Genomic DNA, 12,875 nt, shown 5'->3' with positions numbered 1-12,875 from the left:
GATCTATGCAGTTTATTTCTGTTTTAATATCCGGTACTGATGAAATATTCACTTGAGAAGAGAGAGAGAGAGAGAGAGAGAGAGAGGCAGGCATTGATATCTTCGGCCCTCGAACCGAACTAGCACCACACTGAGGCCCAGAAGTTCTGCTGTCGTCAATGTCTTCATTTTCGAATCACTATATCTTATAAAGCAGTCAGAGGACGCTGACTGACTGTATGAATTGTCACACTTACCTCTGAAATCTAATTAACCGATTCTTTGTACAGATCAATCGAAAAATTGAATCAGCGTATTTATATCCTCATTATATTGTAGAACGTTCCACAGATAAAACGATTCGTTAATATTGCCAGTAGTTGACTCCTTCTCTCATTCAAGAACGTACCCTCTCCCGCCTTCCAGAGATTAGAAATTAAAACGAATTGCCCTACGTGTGGCGCTACCTTTGTTGTGCAGCTTCCAAATGCTGACAAGTCTCTACATAGTCCTCAAGTGCGCTGAGACAACACCGAAAGCGCAAGAAAAGTGTACGTACAATATTATCAACAACAGGTTATAGAACATTCTCCATCTTGCCTCGATACTTGTCTATCTCCTTAAATCATCGTCACATTATTCAAAAAGCCAAAAACCTAATTTTATCTAGTGTAAAATAAAAAAAAATCCTGTGGGGCTCGAGCCACCTCAACCCCAGCTTGGATACGTGCTATTAACAATAACAGGGTTATAGAACAGTCTCCATCTTGTCTCGGTAATTATTTCTCCCAAATTATCATCACATTATACAAGAAGCCAAAATCCTAATTTTATCTAGTGTAAACAGCGAAGCAGAGGAAGAACGACAATGGATACAGAAACCAAGTTTGGATGCTGTGATGATCTTACCAATGACAGGGAATTCTTCCAGTGTTGCCAATGTTTGCAGAGGTTTCATAGTAGTTGTGATGGGCAGGAAGTAACGTTGGATCCAAATAAAGACATGCGATGCACATCATGCTTGTCAGCACCAGAAACAGAACCAGAACCGAGCGTTCCTACCAAACCCTCATCAGATCATTGGCTACTTGATTGGTTGATGAAAGATAAAGCAGAGCGAAACCAGAAAGAAAAGGAGGTTGAAGACCGTAGGCAGAAGGATGAGGAGCGTAGACAGAAGGAAAGGATAGAGGAGGAGAAACAGCGTAAGAAAGAGATGGCTCAGATAGAGAAAGTTTGAAAGAAGGAGATGATGGAGTTTAAGCTCATAGTTGAGTCTATAGAAGAAAAGAGAAGGAAAGAGAAAGAAGAGGAAGAAGAAAAGAGAAGGAAAGAGAAAGAGGAGGAAGAAGAAAAGAGAAGGAAAGAGAAAGAAGAGGAAGATTAAAGGAGAAAAAAGGAAAAAGAAGAGGAAGAAGAAAAGAGAAGGAAAGAGAAAGAGGAGGAAGACGAAAGGTGAAAGAAGGAAAAAGAAGAGGAAGAAGAAAAGAGAAGGAAAGAGAAAGAGGAGGAAGAAGAAAAGAGAAGGAAAGAGAAAGATAATGAAGAAGAAAAGAGAAGGAAAGAGAAAGAAGAGGAAGAGGAAAGGAGAAAGAAGGAAAAAGAAGAGGAAGAAGAAAAGAGAAGGAAAGAGAAATGTTATGTTATGTTGTTATGTTGTTTCTTCTATCTTCTTTTCCAATGATCTATTTTCTTCACATTTAAATATATTTTGTGTGTGCGAGAATTAGTAAGGTCTTTACATTAGTGTCCGAACATTTTTTTTGTGCGTTTGTTTTTTTCTTGTGTAGTGGTTGTTATGTGTGCAGTAGTTGTGCTGTGTAGTGTATGAGTTTGTCTTCTGTAGTAGCTGTGGTGTCTAATGTGTTTGTGTTTGTCTTGTGTAGTAGTTGTGGTGTGCTTGTATGTGGGTTTGTCTTGTGTAGTAGGTCTGCCGTCTAGTGTGGTTGGGATTGTCTTGTGTAGTAGTTGTGCTGTCTAGTATGTTTGTTTTGTCATGCACAGTAGTTGTGCTGTCTAATTTGTTTGTGTTTGTCTTGTGTAGTAGTTGTAGTGTGTAGTTTGTTTATGTTTATATTGTGTAGTAGTTGTGGTGTGTTTGTGTTATAGTTGTGATGTGTTTGTGCGTGTCTTGTGTAGTAGTTGTGCTGTCTAATGTGTTTGTGTTCGTCTTATGTAGTATTTGTGCTGTCTAATGTGTTTGTGTTTGTCTTGTGTAGTAGTTCCTCCATTCATATTGGGGGTTAGGCGTAGAGCTGACAACTCTGCACTGTAAAAAAAAATGTCAAGAAACAGCAATATAAGGCCATGGATGTTCCCAAGGTAAAATATTCCGGAGGTAAAATAGTCCCCCGTTCGGATCTCTGGGTGGGGACTACTTTGGGAAGTCCCTGGACTAAGGATAAGATCTACATTAGGAATAAGGATATTAAATTAGCCACCTGGAATGTTCTGAGCCTTTACCGGCCTGGGGCATTTCAGTGTACAGTTAATGAGATAGTTAAGTATAAATTAGATATAGTAGCTGTCCAGGAAGTTAGGTGGCCAGGAGAAGGGAATTGTAAAACTAAAAATTATACTTTTTTCTATGGTGGTACTGAAAATCATAATTTTGGAACAGGCTTTTTCATAAATAATAGAATTATCTCGGCTCTTAAAACAGTAGAATTTATTAATGATAGGATATCATATGCAGTTTTACAGGGTAGGTGGTGTAAAATTATTTTAATAAACATACATGCATCAACGGAAGATAAATATGATAATACTAAAGATGATTTTTATACAGAGTTAGAACAGGTCTTTGATAAATTTTCTCAGTATGATATGAAAATTCTGTTAGGTGACTGTAATGCACAGATTGGCAAAGAAGAGACATTTAAACCCACTATTGGTAAAGAAAGTCTTCATGAATTAAGTAATGATAATGGTATAAGATTGATTACTTTTGCAACCTCAAAGAATTTAATTGTGAAAAGTACCACTTTTAAACATAAAGATATCCATAAATATACCTGGTCTTCTCCAGATGGTAAAACTCATAATCAGATAGATCATATTCTCATTGATAAGAGAAGGCATACTAGTATAATTGACGTTCGTATACATAGAGGTGCTGACTGTGCCAGTGACCATTATTTAGTAATTGCTAAATTAAGAGAAAGACTCTCAGTGATAAATCATAAGCAACAAAATCTAAAAGTTCTAAAATTTTATACAGGAAAGTTTACTGATGAAAGAATTAAGGAAGATTACCAAATTAAACTGTCAAATAGATTTGATGTTTTGCAGGATTTAAATGATGATGAAAATATAAATGAAACAGACGAAAATAAGAATTGGGAGCACATACGTAATGCAATAGAATCAGCAGCTAAATATAGTATAGGATACCATAAACCGAGAAAAAGTAAGCCATGGTTTGATAATGAATGTCATAATCTAATAGAAATAAGAAATCAGGCTAGACTTAGGTGGTTAAATAACTCTGATGATACAAATCTAAACAAGTATAATAGAATAAAGCGAGAAGTTAACCGCACGTTTAGAAGTAAAAAAAGAGATTACTTGAAAAGCAAAATTAACGAAATTGAAACAAACAGCAAAAATAAAAATATCAGAGATTTATATAAAGGTGTAAATGAGTTTAGAAAGGGGTGGCAACCTAAAGTAAACTTGATAAAAGATAAGGACGGTGATTTTCTAGCTGACCCAAGCGATATTCTAAATAGATGGAAGAACTACTTTAATGACCTTTTAAATGTTCATGTTGGAGATAAATCAGAAGTAAATGAAGTCCACACAGCAGAACCTTTAGTTCCAGAACCTAACTTGACTGAAGTTAAAGATGCTATTAAAAGGCTAAAGAATAACAAAGCACCTGGCATTAATTTAATACCAGCTGAGTTAATTAAATATGGTGGAAATTCATTAATATGTCAAATTCATAAATTAATTTGTTTAATATGGAATAAAGAAGAAATCCCTCAACAGTGGAAAGAATCCATAATTGTTCCTGTGTTTAAAAAAGGTGATAAAATAAACTGCAATAATTATCGTGGAATTTCTCTACTCTCAACAACATATAAAATATTATCTAACATTCTTTTAACAAGACTAACCCCATATGCTAATGAAATTATAGGTGATTATCAATGTGGATTTAAACGTAACAGATCAACTACAGATCAGATTTTTCACATCAGACAGACACTTGAAAAAAAGTGGGAATATAATCAAAATGTCCATCAGCTATTCATTGATTTCAAAAAAGCATATGATTCGGTCAAAAGAGATAAATTATATAATATATTAGTAGAGTTTGGAATACCTAAGAAGCTTGTTAGTATGATAAAAATATGCACCAGTGAAACAGACGGTAAAATTCGTGTGGGTATTAATATGTCTGACAAATTTACAATTCATGATGGGTTAAAACAAGGAGATGCATTATCTCCATTGCTCTTTAATTTTGCCTTAGAATATGCTGTAAGGAAGGTAAAAGAAACTAAAGAACGACTAAAATTAAATGGTGTGACTCAGTTGTTAGCATATGCAGATGATGTAGACTTACTGGGGGATGATGTAAATACAATTAAGAATAATGCTAAAATATTTTTCAAAACTGCTAAAGAGATAGGTTTGGAAGTTAACAAAGAGAAAACTAAATATATGCTTACAGGCCGAAACCAAGTGTTAGGTAATAATCAAAATCTAATTATTGATAACAACTCGTTTGAACCAGTTTCCAAATTCAAATACTTAGGAGTAATATTAATAAATGAAAATTATATTAAAGAGGAAATAAAAAGTAGGCTTAATTCAGGAAATGCATGTTACTTCTCTTTTCATAAACTTTTGTCTTCTCGTTTAATATCTAACAAACTAAAAGTTAAAATATACAAACAGTAATTTTGCCTGTAGTATTATATGGATGTGAAACTTGGTCCCTTACATTGAAAGAGGAACATAAATTGAGAGTATTTGAAAATAAGATCCTTCGGAAAATCTTTGGACCTAAAAGGCATGAGGAGACAGGTGAGTGGAGGTTACATAATTTAGAACTATATAATTTGTATGCATGTCCAGATATTATTAAAATAATTAAATCAATAAGACTTAGGTGGGCAGGCCATGTGGCACGAATGGGAGAGGAAAGAGGAGTTTACAGGATTCTTGTTGGGAAATCTGATGGTAAGAGACCTGTAGGAAGGCCAAGACGAAGATGGAGGGACAACGTTGAGATGGACCTAAGGGAAATCGGTAGGGATGGAAAAGAGTATATAGAACTTGCTCAAGATAGGGAAAGATGGAAGGCCTGTGTTGCTGCAGCCATGAACCTTCGGGTTTAAGAAGGCTAGAGAGTTAGTTAGTAAACAGAAAAAATCCTGAAGGGGGGCTCAAGCCTCCTGATTCCCACCTTGGATACGTGCTATTGACAATAATAGGGTTATAGAACACTCTCCGTCTTGTCTCGATAATTATTTCTCTGAGATTTATAAATTTATTATCTTCACATTATTCAAGACGCCAAAAATTAATTTTATCTAGTGTAAATTTAAAAATTTCCTGAGGGGGGGCTCGAGCCACCTCATCCCCACCTTGGCTACGTGCTATTAATAATAACAGGGGTATAAAACATGCTCCGTCTTGCCTCGATAATTTTCTCTCTCCTTACATTATTTTCACATTATTTAAGAAGCCAAAAACCTAATTTTATCTAACGTAAACTGAAACATTTCCTGGGGAGAGGGTCGAGCCCCCATGTGCCCCATCTTGGATATGTGCTTTTATCAATAACAGGGTTACGGAACATTCTGCGTCTTGCCTCGATAATTATTTCTTTCCTTAAATTATTGTCACATTATTTTATTTCACACCACAAGAAACCAAAAACCTCATTTTATCTAGTGTAAACCTAAAACTTTCGGGGGGGCTTGAGCCCCCTAAGCCCCCCCTCTGGATACGTGCCTGCATGGAATACAATCTGACATTGGGTTGGTAGATTAGAGTATATTGTTAAATTCATGAGACAATTAATGAAAATATGGATCAAAATCCGTTTTCCCTCCCAAATTCGCTTTCCCTCTGTAATCCCTTATCCTTCAAGAACCTGTTTTACCTCCGTAATTCCTCTCGCTCCGAAATCCGGATTCCCTCCGAAATCGGGATTTTATCCGAAAACCGGATTCCATCCGAAATCCGGATAGTATATTTTCCGAATCCGGATTTCAATTTTTTCGGAATCCAGATTCCGATTTTTTTTGGCCATCCCTACTGATTACAGGGTGACCACGCTACCGCTGCGCCATCGTGGAGGCCCCTCGGATAATTCGGATATCCGGAATGACCCACATTAAAAATACGGAAACACACGTGATACAACCTTAGTGACAATGAAGTTCGACCAGTCACAAATATAGGAGTGCGTTGTGAAAGAAGGAGAACACATGCATATGCTGAACATATTTTATTCAGCAGGCTACATGAAACAAAGGAAAACATAAATTTCCGCTGCAACGCAGCAATGTATGGTGTCCACACAAAATAAAACGTTTTCGTCCATCTACACGTGACATTGAAGTTCGACCACTGTTAGAGGGGATCCTGTTTACCATGGTGTGACGCCGCCCCGTCGGCGAATAACTGTGGCAATGCGTCGGGGCATGCTGCGGACGAGTCGTTCAAGGTATTCCACATCGATGCGGTGCCATTCCTCCTGCAGGCAGGCGATAAGAGCAGCCACTGTCGTGGGTCCCCTCAATGGGCGAGAGGTCGGGACTCGATGGTGGCCATGGCAGAGTTCGCACGTGATGGCGAGTCAGCCATTCTCTTGTCAGCCGCGCTGTATGAGGCCTGGCATTGTCGTGTTGAAAGATGAGACGCCGCCTGTGGAACAGGTGCCTTCGCACTGTGGGAAGATGCCGCTCCAGTATATTATTATTCAATAGCTTTTCTTTTTGTTGTAACGTTTCTTTCATATTCACAACCTGCTACTTCCTGTTCTTCTAGATGAACGTCGTCCTTTTTGTCTATCCTGATGATATTTATCAAAAAATCATTTTCATTTACCCTTTCGAATTTGGTGATCAAACTCTTTTAATTTGGCAGACCAGGGCATTATGTATCAATTTTTGCTTTACAACCGTTTTATTGCTTATAGAATAATGTTAGCGATACAAAACTTTACCAAAATTATAATTGTAGTTTCTACTGCATGTTCACAGCGCCGTATGAGCCAGAAGTTAATGACACAGTTTATTAAAACATATTTTGTTAGACATTCCATTTGATCCGTTTTGCCCCTAAAGCATGGGTAAAACTGATTACTAACGGGGCAATAGGGATCAGTGTAATTATAAGCATAATAACATAAAAATACTACAAATATAATAATAAAGCAAGTGCTGGATTAAAGTGGTGGAACCTGACATATTTAATTTAATTTCATTTGCTTTATTTTACTTTGCTTTTTGTGCTACTTTTGGCTAATTTGCGAAGATGGGGTCAGTTTGATGAATGATGAAATTGATAAATGGACACTCACAAACATCCATGCCCAGGTCGTGATTCGAACCCAGGACCCCTGGTGTCGTAGCCGGATGTGCTAACCACTCCGCCACGGAGGCCAGCTGAACCTGACATAGTATGCTACACACAAATTGTTTTCTCCCAATAGCATTTACACAACAACGCTCGTGATACCATTTACTGCAGGATTGACACTAAATCCAGTCTCCCATCTGTGTACTTCTTGGGTCATCGTATGATATGTGACAAAATCTGCAAGACTTGCTAGCAAATGTCTAAACTTGATATCAAATTTCTTCTTATTTTCTGCCTTTTGAAACTTCCTGCTTTCTTCTTAGCTTTGGAAATAGATGTCATTGTTGCCTCTTGTTTTGCCTATATTACTGCAATGTGTAGTGGCGATGTGAAGTCCAATGCTGTTGGGCGCTTCGCTTACTGTGGTGATGGCAACAATTGTTGAACATGGTCTTGTGCGTCATCGCCCCTTTCTCTACTGCAACTAGCTGTGCAGGCTGCTGATTTGATGAGGTTTTTCTCGGTAAGATGTCAACCTGCTCCTCAGTTGCTACTACACCTACTGTTCTATCTGTATTGTCATTACTAGCAATTACATTTAACTTATGTACGGGAATCGCACGCTTGTTTAGTAGGAAGATCCCAGTTATCTCCATTAGGGAGAATTCACACCGAAGAAACACGCAACACGCAACATGCAACATGCGACATGCAACATGCAACACGCGACACGAGTGTTTCACACCGAAGAGACAAGATGCACGCGGCAAGCGACACTTGGTTTCTTTGCTCAGTTTGCATGATGGTACCGATATAATTACATTAATCAGTTTATTAGTCACCCGAAAATAGCGTAACAAGAGACATTGTTACATGTAAACTGCGTTGTAAAATTTGTGCAAGTTATTGAAACTTGGGAGAGGCATGTTGTGCACGAGAAAACTGAGAAATAATATGCACTGAAATCAAACTGTATACGCTAGACTTTCCAGCCTGAATAAAGCGAATACCTAAACACTAGAGAAATGGTTCTCAACTTTCTTGAAACCATGTCACGGTATTCTTTTTTAAGTCAATGCCCTTAGCCGAAGAATTTTCGTCGTAAATCTTTACAGTATTGTAGATTTTATGCATGAATTAACATGTACCTATGAAATTAAATATTGATAAATAAATTCTAGCATAATCATAAGAGTAATAATAGTTTGATTATGTGTGTATTTTTGTTGACAAATATAAAAATATGGAAGACAAAGTGGTAACGTCGTCTCCTTGTAATTAAGTGATCCCGGGTTCGATAACCGGGGAGGCACGGGGCAGATGCAGTTCCGATTAGTCTTTTTGTGCATAAAATGGACTTAAAAAACGAAAACTCAAAACTCAAATATGATATTGGGATTATGATAGTTGTCCACCAGTTTCAGCAGAACATTTCACAGCTGAGTATAGTTGATACGAGGGCACGGTATCGGGTCGCGGCCGTGGTTGAAAAACAATGCACTAGAGTACTTTACCATGTTAACTAATATAGTTTGGACTAAAGTGCTTCCATAAGCTGACTTTTTCAAATAAAAGCAGTCAGGTAAATGGCCAAAACACGGCCTCTTTTCACGATGTTGAAGGCAAATTACAGCCGATAGATAACTGCATCAAAAAACTTGATAAAGCGAAATGAACGTTGTGTTTAAATCTTAAAACATTGTTAAAACATTGTACATATCGATACTTTATTATATCAACAAATTAGAGGATCAAACATAATGCAGGTTGGGCTCTCTTCTAGAGTCTAAATACAGATCGCTGGAATGAAGCATTCGCTGCGCATGCGCGAACAAGAAACTGAAGCAACACGATGCACGGTATTGAGAAAACGGCACAGTCCGAGAGGCACGTAAGCGACATGCGACACGTGCATCTTGCCGTATTTCTTCGGTTCGAAAGGTTGCATTGATTAGTGAGTGTTGTCTTCCAAGCGACACGTGTTTCGTGTTGAATGTTGCGTGTCGCGTGTTGCGTGTTTCTTCGGTGTGAATTCTCTCTAAGAGTTTTCCTTGAAGTGGTACGTTTTGTCGCAGAGTAAATATTTTGAAGTTATTAGTGCATCTTTCACAGGTAGCTGTTTATCTGAGTGGTACGTTTCGTCGCGGAAACCCAAGTAATACGTTTCGTCGCGGAAACCCAAGTGATACGTTTTGTCGGGACACCTAAATTTATAGATGTTTTTGGAAGGAAGTAAGGCGAATCAAGTTTATTTAAATAGTGGTATCAAGTCTGTTTCTAGTCTTGCTTTGTTTGAAATGCCTTTTTAACTGGATTTTATTCTAAGGATTTAATTTTAGAGGATTTAGATATATCTTTATTGAATTCGTTAATACTTACTTTTATCTTCAGTTTCTCACATAGTTTTCGATTAAATTATTATTTAGTTGGAATTTCTTATTCAGAAGGCTCCTAATTTTTTTTTTCAGATGTTGATGAGTGAGGGATATTCAAGGGCAAATTAGATCTGCTAACTTTGTCTATTATAGGGTGTTCATTTTTAAGATGATTAATTTGTCCATCTATGTTTATTGTTGTTACTCCATTGTATATTGGAGGATTGGGGTGGTATTTGCTATTTTATTAGGAATATGATTATGATACCCAATATTACAACTTTTTCATTTATAAATTATTTTTTGTATGTAATGTAAGATATAATATGTTAGGGTCAATCCATGTGACGACCTGAACGAATTTTCTGTCACTGATGACCTCGACTTCTATAACGAATCTAATCTTCACCTTCATTTCGCAGCACATGCACTTGCCTTCGAAATGGCTAATCTCCACCTTGCTTTTGCAGCACATGCATTACAGTTAGAGAGGGATACTCTTGATTTTGGCTCTTTTACATATTATTTCCATATTTCAGAACAGTTCTCAGCATATTCTACATATTCGTGCAATAACTACATCTTCCCATGTGACCGGAAGAATTGGGTGAATTCCTTGGGAATAACTGACTAAGTCCGAAGCACGTTAAACGGACGAAGGTTTACGATTTTTCTATAAAGTCTAATTGCGTTAATTACAAGTTTTCTGTCATCGGAACAATAATGTTTTGTTTTTTATTTTTATTTAATCCACATTTTGGTCAAAATAACTAATTATGTATTTACATATTTAGCACAATTTTACTGCATATAAATTCGTTCCCTGCTCATCACCAATTTCCTTTTGCAGCATATGCAGTGGGCTTCTAAAATGGGGAGTTCCAGATACGACTTCAGCGCCTCGCCGGGTCACACCGAAGGCTCGTCTCGGCCAAGAATCAATTCCGTCTTCATCGGTCCCTCGTCGCGACTCTCCCCGGACTTCCACGTCTGTCGGAAAGTGAGGAGCGCCGAGGACATCCCTCTGCAGCCGATGGGAGTGTTTGCCCGCCCGGAGGTCATAGCCATCACGGAGCATCAAGATTTAGAAGAAATCCAGCAAGTCTGACAACCACTGAGGGGAAACCGCAATTTGTACCTCTTCGAACGCTCTTTGGGCCTAGAATTGGCCTTCGCACATGAGCCATTGCCTTGTGCCTTAAATCTGGTGAAAGACTTTTGCCTTTTCTCCTGCAGGTTTGATTAAGAAGAGAGTTTACCAGAATCAATCTTGTGTTTGTGATCCCACTGTGTTCACAAGAAAAGTGGCAAAAAAAAGTACTATGTTTATTTTTTCCTCCAAAGAACATGAGAGTTTTGAAGGTTTTGTAAATATATATCAACTACGTACCTATTGACTGTATTCTACAAACTACTATATTGAATAAGTACTTCGAAAGTACTATTCTAAACTAATTAAACGTATTTTTAACTTAATGCTCTTCACTATTAAAGACTTTAATAATGTTTATTAATATGCATGATCGCAAAATTTCAAAAGTTGTTTTGCTTGCGGTTGTCTATATTAGTAGAAGTCTTCTAAATAAATAAACGAGTAGTTTTCGTGTTATTAATTAATCATGTGATGTTTCTCTTTTGAAGAAGTTTCAATAAAAAATAATGAAAATATGTGAACCCTATCTCGTGATTTGTTGTCTTTATCCAGTTGTAATATCAGATAATGCAGTTTGATAAGATTGCTCGGAAGCGATTGAGGCTGAAGTGGAAATCGTAACCGAGTCCTGGAAGGTATGCGCCTGCAAATTAGTAACGTTATAGGTTTGCCTTGAAACTCATAGATGTTTTAAAGGCAATAATTCAATCTTGCATAATTCTTGTGTTCCATGCTTAAAGAACAAATCTGTTCTTGAATCCGCACTAATTGAACAGTATGTAGCCATCCTTCTGTTTACATTTCATCAGTAACTTTTATTATTAGGTAACCAGTAAGAACAACAATGATTTCGACGTTTCAGAGATCAAAAGTAAGCACGCTTTTCGAGCCCAAATAATTTAAACAATTTAAAAATGTTAAGAAGATGTCGATTTCACCATGCCCTGCGAACTGAAAAAAAATATTTATGCAGTTAGTTTTATTTTCATTATGCGTACGAAATTAGTGTTCAGATCTACAAGTACCGTTCTGTATTCACAGAGGAAGAAATGCTTCTTTCGTTCCAGCAATGTAATTTACGTCTATTGTCCTACAGCACAACAATTAAGATATATTTATTTCTATCAGTGCAAAAGTTACTTGAAGGATCAGGGAGGGGAAAAGCAGGTAAATGAACATTAGTCAAACTCCAGTGAAATTTTTATTGCAAGGCGTTACTGGACATGTAAATGAAAAGTTAGAAAAACATACGCTTTGAAGAATGGAAGTGTCAAATGTGTGAAACGATGCCTTCATCTCGTATCGACAGAAAATAGGTTCTCTGTTTTATATCCCTCACCCTTCATTTACTGTTTTTCATTTCACCAATTAGCTTGAATATTTGCAGTACTCACCGAAAGTTCGTTTTCCCTCATTAGAGGAGATATACGGACGAACTTCTGTTTCATATCTCTTTTCGATATATTTGATGATTTCCTGTACTAATGTAGCCTTATTATTATTGCCCTTGCAGACTTGCTTTAACTGCTTTCCTTTTCAAAGAATAGTTTGGAAATCTTCGTAAACTTTGTTTCGATGTTCATTTGCGGAGTAATTAATTAATTTATGTATAATAAGAAAATTATTTTGAATTTAACTATTTCAACATTTTGATTTTCTTGGTTGGAAATATCCCAAGTCCATCTTTATATAAGCGAGCTACACGAAGAGTAATTATTATTGTTGTTGTTGTTATTATTATTATTATTATTATTATTGAAATCATTAGTAGCCATTACAAACTATATTACGTTATTACATTTTTCAAACATCAAAAGGGCTTT

General features: G+C 36.8%; 1 protein-coding gene across 4 annotated transcripts in view; it reads left to right on the top strand.

Moving 5' to 3' along the window:
• LOC145987127 (fibronectin type III domain-containing protein 5) overlaps positions 1-11,567 on the top strand; it is a 364,617-nt gene extending 353,050 nt beyond the window's left edge. For 3 of the 4 annotated variants that reach the window (XM_083121619.1, XM_083121617.1, XM_083121618.1), the window contains one exon: positions 10,750-11,567. In XM_083121619.1, the coding sequence (XP_082977745.1) occupies positions 10,750-11,007 (258 nt within the window). In that variant the 3' untranslated portion in view covers positions 11,008-11,567. The remainder of the gene's footprint in view (positions 1-10,749) is intronic. The other variant, XM_083121620.1, reaches the window with a different exon arrangement.
• The last annotated feature ends 1,308 nt before the right edge of the window (positions 11,568-12,875 follow it).

Source organism: Lepisma saccharinum, chromosome 4 (genome assembly GCF_977018435.1).
Source record: "Lepisma saccharinum chromosome 4, izLepSacc3.1, whole genome shotgun sequence".
Taxonomy (NCBI): domain Eukaryota; kingdom Metazoa; phylum Arthropoda; class Insecta; order Zygentoma; family Lepismatidae; genus Lepisma; species Lepisma saccharinum.
The sequence above is the reverse complement of the archived record's forward strand: the minus strand, read 5'-3'. Positions and strand labels throughout refer to the sequence as shown.